Source organism: Sinocyclocheilus grahami, unplaced genomic scaffold, assembly GCF_001515645.1.
Source record: "Sinocyclocheilus grahami isolate Dianchi unplaced genomic scaffold, SAMN03320097.WGS_v1.1 scaffold968.1, whole genome shotgun sequence".
Classification (NCBI taxonomy): domain Eukaryota; kingdom Metazoa; phylum Chordata; class Actinopteri; order Cypriniformes; family Cyprinidae; genus Sinocyclocheilus; species Sinocyclocheilus grahami.
Genome location: NW_015506147.1, coordinates 322721 through 346553, shown reverse-complemented (window position 1 = coordinate 346553; position 23833 = coordinate 322721). Strand labels below are relative to the sequence as shown.

At 40.0% G+C, this 23833-nt stretch overlaps 1 protein-coding gene across 2 annotated transcripts; it reads left to right on the top strand.

Moving 5' to 3' along the window:
• Window positions 1–2373: 2373 nt before the first annotated feature.
• LOC107564880 (caspase recruitment domain-containing protein 10-like) lies at window positions 2374–20313 on the top strand. 2 transcript variants are annotated; one of them, XM_016250053.1, is made up of 24 exons: window positions 2374–2626; window positions 5317–5538; window positions 7225–7362; window positions 8244–8430; window positions 9032–9170; window positions 9263–9433; window positions 9514–9633; window positions 10790–10915; window positions 10991–11158; window positions 11904–11999; window positions 12088–12124; window positions 12418–12458; window positions 12545–12633; window positions 12751–12797; window positions 13828–13945; window positions 14065–14221; window positions 14293–14416; window positions 14596–14836; window positions 17908–17974; window positions 18049–18151; window positions 18222–18380; window positions 18942–19048; window positions 19131–19246; window positions 19359–20313. In XM_016250053.1, the coding sequence occupies exons 1-24, from the start codon at window positions 2620–2622 to the stop codon at window positions 19561–19563; spliced, it is 2985 nt and encodes a 994-aa protein (XP_016105539.1). In that variant the 5' UTR covers window positions 2374–2619; the 3' UTR covers window positions 19564–20313. The 2 variants fall into 2 exon arrangements, with proteins under 2 accessions (XP_016105539.1, XP_016105538.1); XM_016250052.1 differs by lacking the exon at window positions 2374–2626 and adding an exon at window positions 2695–2718.
• The last annotated feature ends 3520 nt before the right edge of the window (window positions 20314–23833 follow it).

Sequence of the window (23833 nt, the reverse complement as noted above, 5' to 3'; positions counted from 1 at the left end):
AAATTATCAGAAACAAGGTACAACGTCCAGGGAGGGATATATATATATATATATATATATATATATATATATATACTCTGACATTTTTGAACTAGGACACGCTACAGGTTAACAATACTGAGCACTGAATGTCTTTTTCTTCTTCTTATATCTTTCTGGCAGTGTAGATGCTACTGGGCGTATTACTGCCCTCCACAGGTCAACGTTTGAACTAAATTATTACATACAGTAGTGATGCGACGTTCCACACCGAGGCTTCGAAGCTTGTATCAAAAAAACAAAACATCTCACAGTGAAGCACTGTGCCGGAGCTTGATTCATTTTGCCAAAACCACGTGATCCTTTTGTAATAATTCCTGGTTCACAGACACTTTAACTAACCAATCGTCTATGATAATCTTCCGTTATTTTGATTATACAGCCTTGCCTATTTTGTCCACAAATTTATTCACAGACTCATTTATTCATATTGTGTAATACAATGACTGACATGAAGATTTATTTATATAAATATTTTATTTGCTTTCTACAGGTTTTCATAGCACAAACTAATTTATTATCTGAAACAGTCCAAAAATGGCTGGGTCGTCTGGGACGCAAAGGCTGCTTTTTCCACCTTTTGACCACAAGATGTCGTTAGTGTGCAGCGTCTTGAAAAACTTCGAGTAATGAACCTTTTTACGATACAGTTGCGGGGAAAGCCTCGGTGCTTCGCAAAGCTTCATTTTCTCATCACTAATACACAGTCCTGTATTATGCAAGAACTCAAGAACTACCTCAGAAATCAGTTTATGTTTATCACTCTGTCCAAACAAAGAAGTAACAGAAAACACTTTAACGCCAAACTCTGCCAATTTATCAAAAAGTGCTTTTCTTTCTGCATTATACTTCCTACATTCCAAGGTGTAATACAATGACTGACATGAAGATTTATTTATATAAATATTTTATTTGCTTTCTACAGGTTTTCATAGCACAAACTAATTTATTATCTGAAACAGTCCAAAAATGGCTGGGTCATCTGGGACGCAAAGGCTGCTTTTTCCACCTTTTGACCACAAGATGTCATTAGTGTGCAGCGTCTTGAAAAACTTCGAGTAATGAACCTTTTTACGATACAGTTGCGGGGAAAGCCTCGGTGCTTCGCAAAGCTTCATTTTCTCATCACTAATACACAGTCCTGTATTATGCAAGAACTCAAGAACTACCTCAGAAATCAGTTTATGTTTATCACTCTGTCCAAACAAAGAAGTAACAGAAAACACTTTAACGCCAAACTCTGCCAATTTATCAAAAAGTGCTTTTCTTTCTGCATTATACTTCCTACATTCCAAGAAAACATGCCCTACGGTTTGAGCACGGAATGTGTGAACAAAAACAGGCTTTAAATAGGGTGAAACTGAAGGAGGTAACAAGACACAGGTGAATGCAATAAGTGATGATGAGTCCAGGCAAAGGATTATAGAAAATGTAGTCTGTGAGAGTGACAAGAGTCAGGGGTGGAGTGCCCTCTGGTGGAGTTCATGGGCACTCCAGCTGGAGATCGTGTCAGCTATATTGGAATATCAGTATGGTCATAGGGGATATAGGGAAAGATGATACATTTCTAGTTCCAGCATTATTTGTTCTTCAGACATTCCTCTTTAAAAGAAAAAAAGAATCCGCCGAATGCAAAGTGACCCACATTTGGTTTTTAACCACTGAAAATGTGTACAATTTACCAATTTATTCCTAGAGCCATATCAGGGGTATATAGAAAGAAAAAAAATACAATAAGTAAATAAAACATTGTATTACATATTAAACAATTGCATAGTTTGTATTGCTTTCAAGTTCTTACTTTTATATATTAGGGTCATTCCGTGTCAGAAATGGGTCAAATTCAGAAACTTCCTCAGCTCAAATTTTTGATTTTTGTCAATATTTTTTCTGAAGAAAGATAAACATAGTGGGAAAAGTTTGTTAAGACCCAAAATCTTAAGGGACCCTGACGTCTGCATTTACATCTGCAAGAGGTAGCCTATGTTTTAAAGGGTTTGCTCATCTGCAATATGTCTATAGGACGTTTCCTATCAGATGTCAAATAGACGTTTAGATGTCTTTAGGATGTTTAAGATCCAGAATGAATGTAAAACTGACATCTTAGAGACGTCTATCAGATGTTTGTACACAGCAGATGCTTTCCAGATGAAGAGATCTTTAACAGACATCTTGCAGACTCTGGGTCATGTCCAGTCTCTCCCTCTAGTGGATCCTTCCTCATCCTCACAGACATGAACAAACAGGTCACTGAACTCTCTGACCCGCCCGGAATGTGACTAATCACGCCGGATATTAGTTAAAAATTAACATGAGCATTGCCACACGAACTTTTGACTGTGACTTTCCTATTTTGTTGCGTGACTCTGGCATTTTGTGTTTTTGGCTATTTTTCTCCCAACGTTGTCTGAGCGGTATTTCTCTAAAATAATTGCATTAAATCGAGTCATGAAGTTTAAATTTAAATGTCAATGAAGCTTTGACTCCTGACAGAGAGAGAGAGAGAGAGAGAGAGAGAGAGTCTGAAGTGTCGCTGTTGTTTTCATTCCTCTAATCTCACTCGTTCATCACCTGCGGATCATGAGCGGTAAGAACTTTAAGATCAACTAATAATAAGATCAACTAATGAATCAAATGTTTGAATCAATGATCGATGCGACATTATGGGGCGGCGCACAGGTGATTGTCTCATTCTTGTTTTCACTATTAGTGTGCAATGAAGTCGATTGCTTGTTAGTATAGTGTCAGTTAGTGTACTATAATGAAAAATTAAACGCTGTAGGATTTATGCTGAAACAAATTTCACTCAAAAATTGGTAGTCAATTTCACAAGTAATTACAAAGGGTTACAAGTTAAACTGAAGTGCAAGTGAATTAAATATGACAATTTAAGACTGAAAGAGTAAGTTCTTTTAACTTCAATAATCTTTGTTTTATTTGCAACTTAAGTTTAGCATATTAGTATTTTTATGTTAGCACTGACTGTTTATATTACTGTAGTGTTGTGTGTTTTGTTTATAACGTAGTCTATTATAGTGTATGTGTGTAGCGTGCTTGTGTTAGTGTACAGTCATGTTTTGTAGTTCCCTGCACTGGATTCCTTTCTCTATGAGGCATTCATTGAGATTCCAGCATGTGTTTGGACCTGCCTGACCTGAACACAGACGCACACAAACCCCTCACACACCCCTAATCTTCATCACCTCTCAGGACGAAGACCAGAGTTTGTTTGGAAACAGTGTCTTTTTGTGCTTCTAGATGAGAAAATCACAAATAAGACCTTTTTAATGCCTCAAACTCTGCTCAGATTGGACAAAGTCTGCGATTAAGTTCTCAAGAATGATTTTATAGCTCTGCGCTCTCACTGGATGAGTCATTAGGGTGCGTTTTTATTCCTGTGAAGGAATTTTAGTAGAAGTAGCTAGACAAAGGTGATGTTTAAATGACTCGTAACGGATATCTACGTCAAGTCTCCCGAGAAACCTCAGAGCAGTAACATTTTGGTGTGTAGGTATAAGCAGGCCTGGATGAAAGTGCAGTTTTTGTTTCCCTCCAGCAGCGTTATCGGTCTGTTTCTCTGATTATATCTCGTGTGCAGTGAGAGGTCTGGATGGTACAGTCTGCATTCCCCAGCAGTGAGATCTTTTGCTCTTCATGCGGTGAATTTGATTCTCACAGATGCGTATTGTGTGATTCTGTGATATCACCTTCATCACATGAGAAAACCAAACTATTTTAAGAGGAGGTAATTTTGTGTGAATTTTTATGATGTGATTTCAACAAATGTTTTTTTTTGTTTTGTTTTTCGAAAAATGTCAGCTTGAAAGTCCACCTCTAAACCATCAGTGGAGCATAAATATCATACAAAAACAAACTGAGTGAATGAGATTGTTCGATATCATACAAAGATACCAGTTCACCAATACATAAACTGAAAAAAAAAAAAAAACCTGGTGTAGAAAACAATTTTCACTCAGAAATTGCTAGTAAAGTTCGCAATTACAAAGAAACAGCAAGTAACACATTAGTAAACGTTGACTTTTTTTGTAGTAGAAAGACTGAAATACTATTTTCTTATAAAACTTGCTCGAATCATTTTTATTTACAACTTATACCTAAAAATATTTTTTTACAGTGTAAAATAGTTTTGAATTGCTGTTAGAGTGTTGCATGCATTTGTTGTCAGAGGAGGAGAAGCACGAGGAGCTGTGGGAGCGAGTGGAAGGAGTGCGACACAAACTGACCCGCATTTTAAACCCGGCGAAGTTGACGCCGTATCTGCGACAGTGCAAGGTGATCGACGAGCAGGACGAGGACGAGGTACTGAACTCCAGTCAGTATCCGCTGAGGATCAGCAGAGCCGGTGAGATGCAAAACATGACACATGAAGTAGTGATGGACGCCTTCCAAACACTGCCTCTTTATTCATGCCAAAGGACTTACGTGCAGTGGTATAAAAAGACATGTATAATAAAATAAAAAAACGTAAAAACCAAAAGCCCAAAAAAGTCCATTTATTTATTAAAAAATATCAAGTATAATAAATAAATTGAAGATGTAGTGAATATGAGAATTTGAGTCATGAAAAAAGAAAAAATACTATTGCAAGTGTTTGTTTTGCAACATACTACTATTTTTGACATTTTTAAAAAATCTGCTGAATTCAGTGAACCAGTGTCTAACATGTTTTTAACTCATTTTGGGTCAGCTTTATAATTAAGGTTCAGTTTTAATAACAAACGTGTGCATACATGGAAAACAAAGAAAGTACTACGTAACCAAATCATGGAAACATTTGCAATTGCTTTGAAAAAGTCTGTGTGATTTCTTACTGCATGTACACCATTGTGCCCAGTTTCAATAGCTTCAAAAGAGTGAATCATTTAGCATTCGCAGACTGTGTTTAATAGATTATTTTAAGAGTTCTTTGGGAATCCAAAATGTTTCTTTTATGTTTATTTTATCACTGCGAAAACCCCAATAGGAATCTTTAGTTTTAAGAATGTAGTTTGTCCTGAAATTGATGAATAGCTCCCATCTGGAGTGTTGATGATTTCTTGTTTAGGTTTGTAGGTGTCTCTTATGTCCCAAATGTTTTTGACCTTTGACCATTTTTGAAATACTAGCTAAAGCAACCACAAAAACAGGAAACAGGCACCATGTTTCTTGGTTCCCACACCACCTAGACTTGAAAAGAGCCACTTGAGTAGCAGCTGCTTCGTGTTATGATTGTAAGATCATAAAAGTCTTCTGTTTTTTGTTTTTTTTTCTTCGCAGGTGAATGGCCACTGGGAGACGAGAGTTCACTCATGTCTCCGTCAGAGGAGGAGAAGCACGAGGAGCTGTGGGAGCGAGTGGAAGGAGTGCGACACAAACTGACCCGCATTTTAAACCCGGCGAAGTTGACGCCGTATCTGCGACAGTGCAAGGTGATCGACGAGCAGGACGAGGACGAGGTGCTGAACTCCAGTCAGTATCCGCTGAGGATCAGCAGAGCCGGTGAGATGCAAAACATGACACATGAAGTAGTGATGGACGCCTTCCAAACACTGCCTCTTTATTCATGCCAAAGGACTTACGTGCAGTGGTATAAAAAGACATGTATAATAAAATAAAAAAAATGTAAAAACCAAAAGCCCAAAAAAGTCAATTTATTTATTAAAAAATATCAAGTATAATAAATAAAATGAAGATGTACTGAATATGAGAATTTGAGTCATGAAAAAAGAAAAAATACTATTGCAAGTGTTTGTTTTGCAACATACTACTATTTTTGACATTTTAAAACAATCTGCTGAATTCAGTGAACCAGTGTCTAACATGTTTTAACTCATTTTGGGTCAGCTTTATAATTAAGGTTCAGTTTTAATAACAAACGTGTGCATAAATGGAAAACAAAGAAAGTACTAGGTAACCAAATCATGGAAACATTTGCAATTGCTTTGAAAAAGTCTGTGTGATTTCTTACTGCATGTACACCATTGTGCCCAGTTTCAATAGCTTCAAAAGAGTGAATCATTTAGCATTCGCAGACTGTGTTTAATAGATTACACTTGTAGAAAAGGTTTTAATTTGCTTTATAAAAAGTGTCTATGTATTTTTGGACTGAGTTCTAATTGCATTTACACCGTTTCGACTAGCTTCAAATGAGTGAATCATTTAGCATTTTTAGATTGCATTTAATAGATGACTCCCTAATCAAAACATTTGCAATAGGAATTGGTTGTAAAAGTGTCTTTTAAACATGTTTTTCAACATGGTTCGGTTGAGTTCTGATAGCATGTACACAGTTTTGACCAGCCAGTGTCATCAGCATGTTTTCTGAGCTCTTTACAATGGTGAATCACTTTGCGAAGCAGCTGGTTCAGTTGATTCAGTTCAACTGATTCATTCCATTTCTCCCATCACTAGAGGAAAGTACATATAGTACTCATTCAGTGAACCAGTGTCTAACATGTTTTAACTCATTTTGGGTCAGCTTTATAATTAAGGTTCAGTTTTAATAACAAACGTGTGCATACATGGAAAACAAAGAAAGTACTACGTAACCAAATCATGGAAACATTTGCAATTGCTTTGAAAAAGTCTGTGTGATTTCTTACTGCATGTACACCATTTTGCCCAGTTTCAATAGCTTCAAAAGAGTGAATCATTTAGCATTCGCAGACTGTGTTTAATAGATTACACTTGTAGAAAAGGTTTTCATTTGCTTTATAAAAAGTGTCTATGTATTTTTGGACTGAGTTCTAATTGCATTTACACCGTTTCGACTAGCTTCAAACGAGTGAATCATTTTGCATTTTTAGATTGCATTTAATAGATGACTCCCTTATCAAAACATTTGCAATAGGAATTGGTTGTAAAAGTGTCTTTTAAACATGTTTTTCAACATGGTTCGGTTGAGTTCTGATAGCATTTACACAGTTTTGACCAGCCAGTGTCATCAGTATGTTTTCTGAGCTCTTTACAATGGTGAATCACTTTGCGAAGCAGCTGGTTCAGTTGATTCAGTTCAACTGATTCACTCCCTTTCTCCCATCACTAGAGGAAAGTACATATACTAAGTACTTCAGAGTGTGTGAGTATGTGCATCTGGATGCAGAGAATCAGTGTGGAGTGGGATGTGATTGGTGGGTGTGTGTGTCAGTATCCGTGTGCACTGATTTGATTGGCTGTTGTGCTCAGGGCGTTTATTGGACATCCTGAGGGGGCGTGGCGAGCGAGGTCTCCAGGCCTTCATGGAGTCACTGGAGTTTTACCATCCGGAGCAGTTCACGCAGCTGACCGGACAACAGCCGACGCAACGCTGCTCCATCATGCTGGGTGAGTATGGCTGCGTTCACAATCCTATACTAGCATACTACTATATAACAGAATATATTATAAATTATTCTTGGAAATTTAGTTATTTTTAATTTTGAACTTATGTATATTAAATATGTCATCCAAACATTATTTGCATACTGTGCACTGTGTGCATACTATATACTTCAGAGGTATGACAGCATGATAAACGTCTCACCAAAATTGGGTGAGTTTATGCTAAAAAAAGGGACAAATTTTCTCAAAATGAAGTGGGTTTATGCTTAAAACAAGAACAATTGCCAACCCCTCAGAGGACCTCAGATGATGCCAACCCTGAAACAAGACACAGAACTACCAAACTTTGCTATAAGTTTGATTGCATCATATAATAATTGCTGTTAATAGTGTTCATCGTCTGTTAACTGACAGTCACCAGTAAATAAGCTACTACTAAATATTGTAGAAACTTAATTTGCTGTAAAGTTGCTTTGCAACTATTTGTATCGTGAAAAGCGCTATACAAATAAACTTGAATTGAATTGAATTGAACAATTTTATCAAAGTTATGTCAGTTTGTGCATACAAAAGGAACAAATTGATCAAAATCATGTGGGTTTATGCTTCAAACAAGAACAAATTTATAAATTAATGTTGATAAATAAAATATTTAAATAATTTTGCTTCTCATTCAACTTGATTTTAGAATGTTTAGATATTTGCACTGAAAAACAAGACAAATAATGAGTATTTAATTCAATAAAGTTATATATATATATATATATAGAGAGAGAGAGAGAGAGAGAGAGCCCAAATCTTCCTCTAGAAAGAGACTTGAATCTGCACGCAGGCAGCAGGTTTAGCTGTTTGTTAGTGTGGTTTTTCTGATGTTGTGTGTGTAGATGAGGAGGGTCCTGAGGGTCTGACTCAGTTTCTGCTGCTGGAGGTTCGTAAGCTGCGAGAGCAGTTCCACTGCAGTCGTGTGTGTGAGCGGCATCTGTCTCAGCGCTGTCGCATGGCCGAGGAGGACAGAAGTCGAGCTGAGCGCAAAGTGCAGGAGCTGCGACAGGACCGCATACAACAGGAGAGGTGAGCAAAACACACATATCAGAACGAAAACCTATTAACATTTGATTTCGTCTTGAACTTTACACTTTTGTTACTTTCCTTTAAAAAAAACCTGTTATATTAAAATAACTAAAACTATAATAAAAATGTATCAAATCTGCATAGACATTTGAAAAAAAACACAACAAAATTACTAAAACTTTAATTAAAATAAAAATGTACTTAAAAATAGAACAGTACAATCAAATTTAAAATATAAGCATCTCAGTGATACTAAAATGATATACTGTACAGCATAAATAAGGTGTGCAATACATTTATTTCATTTATTTTTATTTATATAATGAACTGTTATAATCATATATGTATTTTTCATGAACAAATAAATGTAGTTCATATTTCACGCCTAACATTTTATTTATTGCAATTTATCGCATGACAATTTTAATAATTTCCATATATGTGTATTTCATTTTGTCTGTTATATTACTCCATATAAATGTAGGAAATGCTTGAACTTATAAAAATGTGTTCTTGAAATGCATTGTGATTCACTTCAGATAAAAGCACCTGCTAAACACATAAATGTAGATCTGTTTCTATGTGTGTGTTTGTGGGTCAGGTTGAGGCAGGACTGTGAGTCTGGCAGTCGTGAGTTGGGTTTGCTGAAGGAGAGACATCTGGAGCAGGCTGTGAAGTATTCGCGAGCGTTAGAGGAACAACGCAAAGCTGCAGCGCGCGAGAGAGATCTGCTCACAGAGGTAGTCGACATCATCAGTATTTCACACTCCAGATACACACAGTTCATGTCAGGCTCATAGTGGGAGTGTCCATGTGATGATGCCACGGACAGGTGGAGCAGCTCAGGAAGAAATTACAGGAGGTGGAGAAACGGGCTCACGATGGCTCTGCCCCCTCACTGACGCATCACACAAGCAGCGGAGTGTGTGACGGCCCCTCCACAGGACCGGAGGAGACACCACCGCTTGCTGTGAGAAACAGAGAGTTGAACTCTGGAAATCAGGTCAGAGTCACGCGAGATGCTCGGCCGACGCTTACAGGAGTGTGTGTCGGTTGTCTGATGTATTGTGTGTGTGTCAGTAGGCTCTGTTGGACATCCTGAAGCAGGACCGGCGGGAGGCGGCGGAGCAGCGGCAGGAGCTGAGCAGCACCATCGCTCAACTGCAGGGGGAGCTGGAGAGCTCTGAGAATCAGAGAGAGAAAGTGAGCGCAAACCTCTGCGTGTCTGTGGGGTTTATAGTCTCCGTGTGGAATCAAATACTAACATTCGATGGGGAAGTTGTGGCCTAATGGTTAGAGAGCTGGACTCGTAACTCAAAGGTTGTGGGTTCGAGTCTCATAATGGCAGGGATTGTAGGGGAGTGAATGTCAAGCGCTCTCTCCCACCTTCAATACCACGACTGAGGTGCCCTTGAGCAAGGCACTGAACCCCCAACTGCTCCCCGGGCGCCGCAGCATAAATGGCTGCCCACTGCTCCGGGTGTGTGTTCGCGGTTTGTGTGTGTTCACTGCTGTGTGTGTGCACTTTGGATGGGATAAATGCAGAGCACTAATTCCTAGTATGGGTAACCATACTTGGCCACATGTCACGTCACTTTTTTTATTCCACTCATATGTTTTCCCCTATATGTGACACAGATAGTATGCTTAGTAGTTTGGTTTGCACTGTGAAAGTGGACTTGACATTTAAATAACATGTATTTGGAAGATAAAAGTAAAGGTCCATACAAAATAAAAGTCAGGTTCATTCATATGGCACTTTTTACTGTAATAAACCAGAAAAACAGTTCTTTAGTTCCAGCACTCAGTCATTTCACTTATAATTATGTGCATCTTTGTTTTCAACTGTAAAGCAGCTCTACAGGATATAATACAGTTTAAGTAAACTCAATACCATTTACTGCTAAATGTCACTATTGAAAACACTTGTAAATTAACCAAGTCGTGTGTTACTATAAATCAGGGTTATCGTTAACTGAAACTACAACTAAAACCATAAACATGTGTTGCATGAAATGAAATAAATGTTAACTGAAATGAAATAAAATAATAAAAAAATCAACCAGTTGAAATAAAACGTTTGTAAAAAAATTCTCATTTTCATTTAGTTTAGCTTGATAAAATTATATATATATAATATATATATAAAAATACTAATAAAAATGATTAAACCACATATCCAAAGAACTCAAATTTTACGTAAATGGAAAATATAAAATAAAAACGAATTCAAAAGAAGAATAAAAACTAAAATAGTACATTGATGATACTAAAATAACGAACAGATCTTTATGGATGCTTGAGTAAATATCCAATTCTGCGAGTCGTCCTCACTAATGTAGACCAATGTATTAATTAGTTGGCGTCTCAGTGTGAGCAGCTGCAGCTGCGCTTCAGGACTCTGCAGCTGGACTGGGAGACTGAGCAGAGCAGGAGTGTGTCCTACTTCAACCAGATCATGGAACTGGAGAGAGAGAGAGACCAGGTACCAAACACACACACACACATGCATAAACATGCGCTTAAACACTAAACACTTCTGTTTGTGTGTGTGTTGAAGGCACTGCGCAGTCGTGACAGTCTGCAGCTGGAGTTCACCGACTGCCTCCTGGATAAGAACCGTCTGCGCAAACGTATTGCGGAGCTGCAGAGCAGCCTGGAGCAGCTGCAGAGAGAGACGGAGAGAAACCGAGAGCGGAGAGAGCAGAGCACCACCTCCATGCACTGCGTACGTCTGCATCACTACACAATACACATGGCACGCTTGTGCTTCTCAAGTGGGGCCGGTGTCTGAAAAAACACTACCATAATGCCACCATACTACACTATACTATACTATATACTACTAAAATATTAAAAAGTAGACTATAATACATAGCATGCTGCACTGTACTGTTCTATGCTGTATTGCACTTTACTGTACTAAATTATATTCTACTGTATCATACTATGCTATATACTATATATACTGTTGATGGCTATAATGCATACTGTGCTGTATCATTCCATACTGTACTATACTAAACTGTTCTGTACCATATTGTACTGTACTACACTACACTAAACTGCATGGTACAGTACTGTACTGTAGAACACTATAGTCCACTTCACTGTACTTTACTATGCTACACTATATTGCACTGTACTGTACTATTAATACTACACTGTGCTATACTACACTGAATTATACTGTACAGTACTACACCATACTGTACTGTACTATACTGAACTGTACTATACTACACTACATTATACTGCACTGTACAACACTATACTGTACTATACTTTTGTGTACTACACTACACTGTACTATACTGAGCTGTACTATACTACACTACACTATACTACACTGTACTGTTCTATACTGTACTACATTACACTGTACTGTATCACACTGTACTATACCATACTATACCATACTATACTATACTATGCATTCACTGACCTGCGTGTATGTGCGTGTGTTTCTGTAGTCTCACCTGTCGTTGTTCAGCGAGGATCAGTGTTTCGGGCCGTGTTGTTCAGTTGGTCTGAGTCCCAGTCCACTCACACTCAGAGCTCAGCTGAAGGTCAGAGTTCACAAACACAAACATACAGTTCTTTTATCATTGCACATGTGTGTGTTTGTTCTCTCATGTTGTTACTGTGTTTTTACAGTCAGCCTCTGGAGCTCAGATCTGTGAGCAGTCTGAAGGTGAGTGTTAATCTCATTAAGGTGAGTGTTCATTTGTGCAGTTTCAGTAATATGATCAATTTAACTGCACTGGCACGAATAAAAACAGAATTTGATCTAAACTGAACTGGATAATGCCACTATTGTCTTCTGTAGAGCTGCTTTACAGCTGAGATTGTTTCATAATTGATGAATTTTACAACATTAACTCTGTTATTCTGTTATTTTGTTACCCTGAAGCTGCCTTGAAACCATCTGTATTGTGTAAAGCTTGTTGATGTTGTTTTTGATGCTGTTACGTGTTTGTGTCACAGACTCCTGCTGCTCTAATTCGGAGGAGAATCTGCTCACGACGGTGAATACATTTGTATTTTCACTATGTGGTGCAGTGAAGATCATGTCCTGTGTTTGAATCTCACTGTATGTTTTGTGATTGTGCAGGAGTGTAACACGGAGAAGGACATCAACAGGCTCTCGACATTTCCCTTTCCTCCCTGTATGAACTCCATTAACCGCAGAGCAAACATAGAGTGAGACAAAACAAACATTGTAAATTGTGTTAAACATTAATGTCACTTCTTAAACTAGTGAAGGATGACACCTGATGCATGATTCAGTGGTGTCTCACTGTCTGTGTGTGTTTGCAGGTTCGACCTGAACTCTTTGGGGAGCGACGAGAAAGAGCCGCATACAGGTGTGTGAAATAACTCTCTGTCTATCTGTGCATCTTCCTCCAAACCTGACTGTCTGTTAGTGGTGGGAGAAACAAACGATTCTCTGATGAGTCATGATTCTTTCTTCAACTACTTTAAATTGATTCATAAGATTGATTTGAATCAATTGAATAATTGATTCACAATTATGATTTTTATTATGATTTTCTTTCATGTTGGTGGAAACAAACTTCCAAAGTTTGCTGCCAATTCCACACAAAAGTCCTATGTTTCTGAATCTCTATAAAATTCTGAAAAGTTGACGTGAAATACTAGGGTAATCTAGAAAGACTTCATTGCACAGGATATGTATATAATAATCAAACAACAGTAATATTGATAAAAAGAGAAAAATCGCTCGCTGTTCTTGTTTGAAAACTTTCAGATACCTCAACACTCGTTTTATTGCTCGTAATGTGTTTCTTTGCTCTTCATTTAATTCTAAATTTTAAATCAAATTATGCATTTTTAATTGTATATTTATTTATTTTTATTTAATCATATTTATTTTATTCATTGCGTATCTGTTGTTGTTTTTAGCTGATTTCGTATTGACCTATTTTAACTGTTTTTTATTGTCTTTTGTAGAGCACTCTGGCCAGTGTCAGCTGACTTTAAATATGCTTTAGAAATAAAATGTACTAATTGTCTTATTAATTTTGGTATCATTTTAAAGAGTACTTTTATAATTACATTTGATAAATTATATATTTAAAGTAGTAAAACAAATACAAATAAGTGTTTTTTTGTCATCTTTGGTGTTAAAATTGTTATTGAGAATCATTGCATTTCACTGGTTTTAATAACAACTACTGAAATATTGGTATGGTGACAAAACTAAACTCTAGTGTGTATTATTATGTAAAAAATGGCTTTGAGAATCATTTAAATCAAATCGTGAGGCCAGTGAAGATTCACATCTCTACAGTCTACAGTATATCTCTCTTTCATCTCATGTCTGTCTGTCTTTTTAAGTTCAGTTATTAGTAATGGTGTGTGTGTGTGTTGTAGAGGACTCAGACTCGTGTCTGTTGAGTTCGTGGAGCTCTCTGCCATCTCAGTTCTTTCCTCCTGATGTGATCAACGTGACTCCACCTCTCCCGATCGAACCTTTATCATCCTCACCACGGTACGAGCCCTTCATCAGCACCCGAAACAGGCTGCTTTCAGGCTAAATTTGATTGATCTCAATCAGGTTTCAACTCCACCAGTAAACAGTAAACTTTATTCTGTTGCTTTGTTTTTCAGATTGTCTCTGTCACTCTCCTCCTCGTCCAAAAGCGTTAGTCTGGCCGGAGACATCACTATCATCGGTGGAAACCGGACGGGTGTGTTTGTTCAGACGGTGAGGACGGGTTCACCTGCGCAGATCTGCGGCCTGAAGGAGGGCAGTGAACTACTGGAGGTGAGAGACAGAAAACTGTTTCCTGTCAGACAGGAAGTGAAATACATTCAGATCACAAGTTTTGTTGTCAGTTGGATCAGGTGTTGTTCGGCGAGGGTCGTGTTCGTCTCAGTCAGTGTACGGCTGAAGTGGCTCATTTCTCACTGCAGTGGTGGACCGAACTGAACGCACTCAAACACACACACAATCCTGACGGTGAGAGACAAACATGTGCTTCATCAGTATTTTTACTAATATCTAAACCTTCTTAAATCACGTGTGTGCTTAAACTGATCAATTTGTTCAGATAAACATTATGAGATTGTGACTGTTTTGACATTGATTATTTTCTATTGTCTGATTCAGTGATTTGTTTCTTTGCGCTCTTATCTCAGGTTACACTCGCTTACTTGCTGAACTCTCATCTCCGTCCTTCACCGGCGCCGACTCGTTCTATGTGCGCGTGAACCTTGACCTCTGTCACCATGGCGACCCGCCGTGTCTCAGGGTTTGCTGTGACGACGTGCTGCACGTCACCAACACGCGGTACAACGGCAAATATCAGTGGCGCTGCGTTCGGGTGGACAAACACACGGGGGCGCCGCTGCAGGCCGGAGCCGTGCCAAACTACAACAGGTACACACTTAATACACACAAACACTACACTGACATTAAAATATTATAAGGAATTAAAATAACATCCCTTTAACTGTAGTGACTAAAGATCAATTAAAAAGCACATAATTGTTGGTTTAGGGTGGGATGGACTCATATTATGTATGTTGTTTTATTAGGTTTTTTTTGTTTGTTTTTTTAACTCCCTATATATATTAATCCCACAGAGGCTTTTTCCCTGGTTAAATAAATAAATAAATGTTGGCATCATCACGAGTCACATAATCAGCTCCAATAAAGCAACAACTATTGAGAGCAGTAAATAAATATTGGTTATTATAAAGAATTTAATTAACATTGTAATGAGGGAGACGTGACAACGGAGTTGAGGATCCAAGTGCAGGCTTTATTAAAAGCGTGGTCAAACAGGCAGGGTCAAACACCAGCAAACAGGTATAATCCAGGGCAGACAAAAGGGTAATCCAATACACAAACAAAAGGTCGGGGCAGGCAGCAAACCATCAGAAAACAAGGAACAATCCAGGGTCAAAACCATGGCAAGGTAAGGCAACAAGGAACACAGAAACTCAGAAAAACACAGGAACTAGGGCTAGACATTCAATACGGAGCCATGTGAAAGAGAGAAACCAGGCTTTAAATAGGGTGAGACAGATGAGGTAACAAGACACAGGTGAATGCAATCAGTGATAATGAGTCCAGGCAAAGGATTATGGGGAATGAAGTCCAGGGAAAAGAGGCAAGAGTCTGTAATGGAGAGCCCTCTAGCGAAGCTCACGGGAACTCCAGCTAGAGATCGTGACAGAGCCCCCTACCAAGGAGTGGCTTCCAGACGCTCCAAACCAAATAGACTAAAGGGAGGTGGACCGGAGGTCGGAACGGGGAGGAATGGAGGGCCAGGTCCATGCAGTGGTGGAAGACCTGGAGACTGAGGCAGAGTTGGCGGAGCAGGGTACCAGGGCAGAGCAGGTGGAGCAGGAAGCCAAGGCGGAGCAGGGTACCAGGGCGGAGCAGGGAGCCAGGGCCGGGCCGGTGGAGCAGGGAGCCAGGGTGGAGCTAAGGACCACCAGGGCTGAGCAGAAGACCACCACAGCAAAGCTGACAGGACCGGAGGTCCCCACGGCAGCGCAGACGACCACCAAAGCAGAGTAGAGGGGATTGAAGACCCCCACGGCGGAGCAGATGGCCACCACAGCTGAGCAGACGGGACCGAAGATGCCCACGGCTCCTCGAGCTGATGGAGCTAAAGACCACTTCAGCGGATCTGATGGTGCAGGATATAACCAAGGTGGATCAGGCAGAACTGGAACATAGAGCACAGAGAGGTTAACAACGGCCTCAGTGGCCGTAACAGGATTGGCAGACAGTTGAGAAATGGCATCTTTGGCCGAAACAGGGTGAGCAGAGATTTCATCGGCAGCCCTTTTGACCGTGGCTGGACAGACAGAGAGTTCAGAAACGACCTCCCTGGTCATTGCAGGGCAAACAGAAAGTACGAGATCAACCCTTTTGGCAAAGACAGGACTGTCCGAGAGTTCGAAAGCAACCTCCTTGGTCATTACAGGACAAACAGAGAGTTTGGGACCGGCCTTCTTGGCCATGATAAGACAGTTACAGAGTTCAGAACCGACCTCCTTGGCCGTAACAGGACAGGAAGAGTATTCACAGACAGCCTCCATAGCCATGACAGGATAGGCAGAGAGTTCACAGACGGCCTCCATAGCCGTGACAGGACAGGCAGAGAGTTCACAGACGGCCTCCATAGCCGTGACAAAACAGGCAGAGAGTTCATCAATGGCCTCCTTGGCCGTGGCTGGACAGGCAAAGAGTTCAAAGGTGGATGCCGCTGCCTCTGAAGGTTCTGCAGCAGATCCTCTATACTGGATGCCAGTCTCAGACGCCTTGGGACTGATCTTGAGTCACTGGGGCATGGTCAGCATGATGTGAAGAGACTCTGGAATGGCGGCCATGATGGGACGAGACTCTGGAACGGCGGCCGCAACGGGACAGGACTCTGGAACGGCGGCTATGACGGGACGAGACTCTGGAACGGTGGCCACGATGGGACGAGACTCTGGAACGGCAGCCATGATGAGACGAGACTCTGGAATGGCAGCCATGACAAGACGAGACTCTGGATTGGCAGCCATCTTGTGGAAAGTCTCTGAGTTGGTAGCCATAGACACTGTGGAAGAATCGCATTGCTCCTCTACGACCCCCACAGTAAAAGCAGAACCACTCAATTGCAGTGCAAGATCGATGTAATGTTCTAATGTCCAGTTAGGGCTGTGCAGCGGCATACACGAAGTGAGTGGTTAAGATAGTCCTTCCCGAAAAAGTATCATTAAACACACCTCGTCAAATGAGATTAAGTGAGCCAGTTCAATAAAGTCCGACACATACTCCTCAATGGGCCACTCACCTTGACGGAGTCGCATAACTTGTGCTGCTGGATTCATGTTTGGCCTGGATAACTGAATAAAGGCGCTGGATCAGGGTATGGCTCAGTATTCTGTAATGAAGTCCGGAGAAAAGAGGCAAGAGTCTGTAATGGAGTGCCCTCTAGCGAAGCTCACGGGAACTCCAGCTAGAGATCGTGACAAATATCCTTTTAATTGTACTTACAAAAAATAATTTAAAAAGCAAATAATTGGTGTTTCAGGGTGGAATAAACTCATATATTTTGTTGTTTTTGAAACATTTGAAATTCATTATTTAGTGATTGAATCTACAAATGTTTTTTAATGTTGTTTAATTTATGTTATTTTATTAGTATTTTTTCTGCTATTTTGTCTTCGTATCTCTTTTAAAACCCTGTAAAAGTTTTTTTTATGTATATCTCAGAGGAGCTTTTTCCTTGTTAAACAAATAATAAAAAAAATAATAAAATATATATATATATATATATTAAAAAAATTTAAATGAATGAATGTATGCATGTTGACACAATCTGCTCTAATAAAGCAACAAATTGTAAATTCAGTATGCAAATATTCAGATGATGTGGATATTTAATGTTAAATATCTGTCTGATGTCGCATAAAACATGTCAGACTCGTGTTTTTCTCGTTCAGGGCTCAGCAGCTGCTGTTGGTGAGACTTCGTACGATGGCGCTTGAACAGAATCAGTGCAGGAGGAAGGTGAGGGTCTGTCTGTCTGTCTATTTCTGTCTCTCTCTCAGACATTGAGCTGTTTGTTTTGTCTCTGTCCATAGTTCTTTAAGAAAAACCCTGAGCATGTTCGGCTAATTAAAGCGGTCGTGGCAAACTGTCGCAAGGTTGCTTCGTCCAGTCCTGTGCTCTACACACTCAGTAACCGTAAGCCCCACCCACTCTAACATTTAACCAATCAGAGCGAATATTGTGAGTTCTGAACGCGTGTTTGTAGGTCATGAGGAGCAGCTGATCCCGTTCAGTCTGGTTCAGATGGTTCAGGTCTTCAGAAAACGGCCGGTGGTTTTCTCTCCGTCTCTGCTATGCCGTGGGATCATCGAGCGCCTGCTGCAGCCGGCAGAATCCGGTCTGGATTTCAACACCTGCCATCCAGGTACAGCGGAAGATCTTAACTACAACTAAAGTCATGCTACTTGTTATTTAAACTACATGTTAACTGAAAATATACAATATAAATACAATAAAAATACTTAATAAATAAAAAAATGAAACAATAAAAACTTAATGAAAATGAGAACTGTTGCCTTGTTAACTAGCTGTCAATGAACTAAGAAAAAAAATCTACATACGTGTGTGTAAACCTACTAACATTATAAACTTTTCAACTTTTTTCAAAACAAAGACTACTAAACATGACAAAACACAACAAAATAAATATTAAAACTTGAAATCAAATTTAAATGAAAATGAAAAAAAAAAATATATATATATAATCTAATTCAAAATATGAATAAAATGACTTAATATATACTATAATTTTATAGTATCAGTGATACTGAAATAACACTGCTCCTGCGTTTACAGCTGGGATTTAATTTCTCTTTTTAAAAATTGTTTGTTTTTATATTAAAAAGATTGATACAGTTTTGTTCATAATGTCAGGAATTTATTATACATTTTATGTATTTTCTTCCATTATTATTATTGTGTGCAGAGCCGCTGGACGGTTGTGTGCGTCAGGATAAGAGTGTGCTCCTCTTAGACTCCTCTGATCAACCACTGGGAATCAAACTACAGAGTATTCAAGAGGTTATTAACCAGGTAAACTTGAACACAAACTCACACACTTAACACACAGCCATACTGAAAGTCACAGCTGTGTTAAAACTGTGTGTGTGTTCAGGACAAACACTGTCTGCTTCAGCTGGGCTTGAATCATGTGGAGAGTCTCCTGAAGCAGAGCATCTATCCCATCATCATCTACATCAAACCCAAAGACAAGAAGGGACACAAGTTCAGGTGCGGATCCGGATCCGTCTGTCTCTCGGCATTGTAGTCACAACATCAGCCCAACCTCGAGCTCTTGATATCACGCAAACATTAAACCCCAGTGAAACTGTGTGTGTTTCAGGAAGCTGTTATTGGGCCACAGAGAGGAGGACCTGATGGAGGCCTGTCAGATGGAGGAGCTGCAGCTGGAGACTCTTCCTGTGATGTTCAGTACGGTGGAGCCGAACGCGTGGAGCTGCACGGACGAGCTGCTGGCCGTCATACGCAGCACCATCCTGAGGCAGCAGAGCGCCGTGGTGTGGCTGGAGCAGGAGCGCCTCCAGTAGAGACTCATCCTGACGTGTTTCACACTTACTGTTGTTTAGGATTGGTTATGAGACGGATGGTTAATGAACACACTGTCATATAGTGGTTACATCTCAAATATTCCATAATGTGAATCCTTTCATTTGAATAAAAAAAAACGTATAGCTAAATATTTTAACAATCTGATACTGAAGATTGGGTTTTCTGAAGCTTTATGTTCATGTTTCATATTATCATGTTACTATGCACTTTGTTGAAGTAGTAAACTTTAGAGACTGTAGGTATCTATGAAATGATCCGTATATGATCTCCATCCAGGAGAACTGCATGCCTACATTCATGCAGTGTTTGGGATTGACAGCTGTATTTACTATCAGCTGTTACAATAGAAAATATTTCTGATATTGATCAAATCTGTGATTCATCTGTTGTGTTTGTGTTTCTATCAATCAATTCGAGTCATTCCTGAGGCCCATAAATAGTAGTTTGAGATGACTGTGAAGCAGATATCAGGATCTGCTCACAGATATCATGATCATCTCTAGCATCAACACGCTCCACTCGTGGGCCGCATTGGGTGGAGATCCAAGCTGAGAGAATAAGACCATCTTATAGATAAACACTTACATCTGAAGCACCTTGGGATTTTACAAGTCATCTTAAAACACGTACGAACCAGGAACGGATCTGCTGTGAAGCCAGACAGGAGTTTAGAGGCATGTTAGTACTTTTGCTCCTTCGTATCTCTTGTTTTAACCCTCATCCGTCCCTCCCGAACCTAACAAAAGTGTCCCTCGCGGGTCAAAACGACCCGAAGGCCAAAAATGACACTAATTTTATTTTTGGTCCAGAAAACTTATTGGAACATTTTTATAATTTTTTTTATGTAGGTTTTTCTATAATTTTTTCGGTGATTTTTATCATATTTACCTTTTATTCTGGATATTTTTAAGAAAACATTAGCAAATAAGCAGTTTTTGTACATTATTTAAAACAAACAAACAAAGACGATTTCAGTCCCGTTTCATCAAAAACCAACAGATGGCCTTGGAATTAAGTCACTGAGTGTCTCTGATGCCATCTGGTGGGGAAAAATGACATAACATTGCATTTTATGGTTAGAGCCACTAGATGGGCCTATAGAACCCTATGGAGATGTTTAAATGAGCAAAACAAGTGAAATTAGATCATCTTAAGGCTTCAGTTTGGTTGTTTATGGATTAAAATATATATTGAAACATTACAAAATCCATATTTTGTAAAAATATATATATATATTCTATCAGAATTATTGAATTACTAAACATATGTACAACCCCGATTCCAAAAAAGTTGGGACACTGTACAAATTGTGAATAAAAACAGAATGCAATGATGTGGAAGTTTCAAATTTCAATATTTTATTCAGAATACAACATAGATGACATATCAAATGTTTAAACTGAGAAAATGAAGAATAGTCCCAGGGCTAGCGTAGGTCACCGATCAGCAGACAGAATCACAGTGGCGAGATGAGAGGGAAAAATCCAGGAAAACAGGCAAAGATCAGAAACCGCGAAAACAGGCAAGGCAAAACAAGGAAAACACAGATACTCGGAATGGAGTACGGCCTAAACAATACTCAGCAGAGAACAGTAGTTTGAGTGGGTGCTATATAGTGAGTGAGGTGATAAGAAACAGCTGTGTGCAATGTCAAAATGTCTCACTTTCAACATTTGATATGTTATCTATATTCTATTGTGAATAAAATATAAGTTTATGAGATTTGTAAATTATTCCATTCCTTTTTTACTCACAATTTGTACAGTGTCCCAACTTTTTTGGAATTGGGTTTGTATATTCATACAATTTCATAAATATGAAATAAATATATTTGTAAACATATAAACATGATATAAACTCATTGGTGTCCACCACATCACTCAAATCTGTGTTGTCAAAAAAAAGGAAAAATGACAGTCATATCCCAGTAGAAACATGAAAAATATTACAATGTGTTTTATGAGAGTGTGTATACCATGTGTGTGTTTGTGCATGTGTGTGTGTGTATGTGAGTTTTTTCTGCATTGGGGATATTCTGTAGTCTCAGATCTTCGTTTGGGTATAAATCTTTACTGGATTATCTCAGATTTTGTATATAAAAAAAATCTAATGTAACGAAAAATGCCGTTTTCTCATAAATTCTATTCATTCCTATGCGGGTCAAAAATACTTTTTTTTTTTTTATTGCACCCATTTAAACTCCTTGAAACCACACTTTTTTTGTGTGTGTGGATTCCAAGTGTGATAAAAGCAAAGAAATCTTGGACCGGTAAAATAAACACACGATTTTTAGAATAAAAAAAAAAAAAGAATTTGGTTCAAAATGACCCGAGGGACGGATGTTAAACAAGTTCTCTATAAAACAAACAAAACAATGCAAATGGAAAAAAAAAACACTTTATACAGACACTTCATATTTAATAATGGTATTTGGTGATTTGTAAATTGTATTTTAACAGTATACTTTCAAAAAATATTTGCAATTGGTTGAAAAGGCTTTTTGATGGATGTTTGGCATGAGATCTTTTTGTACTGAAATTGTAACGGGGCTGACGTGTGGATCCATCGGCAAGCTTTATTAAAGAGACGTGGTAAACAGGCAGGGTCAAACAATGGCAAACAGGTATATGGTGGGCAAAACACAAGAATAGTCCCAGGGCTAGCGTAGGTCACCGATCAGCAGACAGAATCACAGTGGCGAGATGAGAGGGAAAAATCCAGGAAAACAGGCAAAGATCAGAAACCGCGAAAACAGGCAAGGCAAAACAAGGAAAACACAGATACTCGGAATGGAGTACGGCCTAAACAATACTCAGCAGAGAACAGTAGTTTGAGTGGGTGCTATATAGTGAGTGAGGTGATAAGAAACAGCTGTGTGCAATGAGTGCAATCAGTACAGTGTGCAAACCGTGCAATGAATGATGGGATGTGTAGTCCGGGGTGCTATGCAACAGTTTGTGTTGTGCGAGAGTCAATGTAATGGAAAGGGTGACCTCTGGTGGTGAATGAACGGAAGTCCATGGACAGAATTCGTGACAGAGCACCCCCCCCTATACGATCCAGGTGGGCGGTGGAGCAGAGGCGGAACAGGGGGAGGGACGGAGGGCCAGGTCCAAGGATAGGAGAGACCAGGGACTGAGGCAGAGCCGGCGGAGCCAGGGTGGAGCCGGCAGTACAGGTGGAGCTGAGGACCACCACAGCAGAGCAGACGGGACCGAAGACAGGGCGGGGCAGAGGACCACCACGGCGGAGCAGAGGACCACCACGGCGGAGCAGAGGGAACAGGAAACCCACCCAGTGAACCACACCGATCAGGAGACCATGGCGGAGACCTCTAACAGCGAGAGAGCAGAGACAGACAACACAGACAGAACATTGGGGTTGATAGACAAGACTGAGCGTTCAGGGGCAGCCTCTCTGGCTAAGTCGGGACAAGACAAAAGTTCACAAACGGCCTCCATAACCGGGATAGGACAAGCAGGGAGTTCGTAAACGGCCTCTATAGCCATGACAGGACAGACAAAGAGTTCCCAGATGACCTCCTTGGCCGGAACAGAACAGGCAGAGATTTCATAGGCGGCCTCCTTGGCCGGAACAGAACAGACAGGGAGTTCATAGGCGGCCTCCCTGGCTGGAACAGGACAGGCAGAGAGTTCATTGGTGGCCTCCTTGGCCGGAACAGAACAGGCAGAGAGTTAATTGACGGCCTCCTTGGCCGGAACAGAACAGACAGAGAGTTCATAGACGGCCTCCTTGGCCGGAACAGGACAAACAGGAAGTTCACCGGTGGGTACTACTGACACCTCTGGAGGTTCTGCAGTGGATGCCGCCACCTCTGGAGGTTCTACAGTAGTGCCCTCAGGATAACGGGAGAGTTCGGCCAGGGTTTTTTCGACCCTGACATGACAGGTTGAATGTGCGTTTCTAGGCGCCACCACCATGCAAGGAGCTGAGGCGAGCACCGCCGCTTCGGGAGGTTCTGCAGCATGTGCCGCCACCTCTGGAGAAACTGCAGCGGGCACCATTGCTTCGGGGAACACAGCAGCGAGCACCACTACCTCAGGAGATCCTGTAGCTTCAGCCGCCGACTCTGGATACCCGATAGTGGATGCTGCCGCCTCTGGGAGTTCTGTGGAGGTGTATGCAGCCCAAACACAACAACAAGCAATCCCCATCAGGGGAAACACTTCAGACAGGGGAATTAGTTCATGAACAGAAGGGTTAGAGTGAGTGGGTTTGGGGATACCA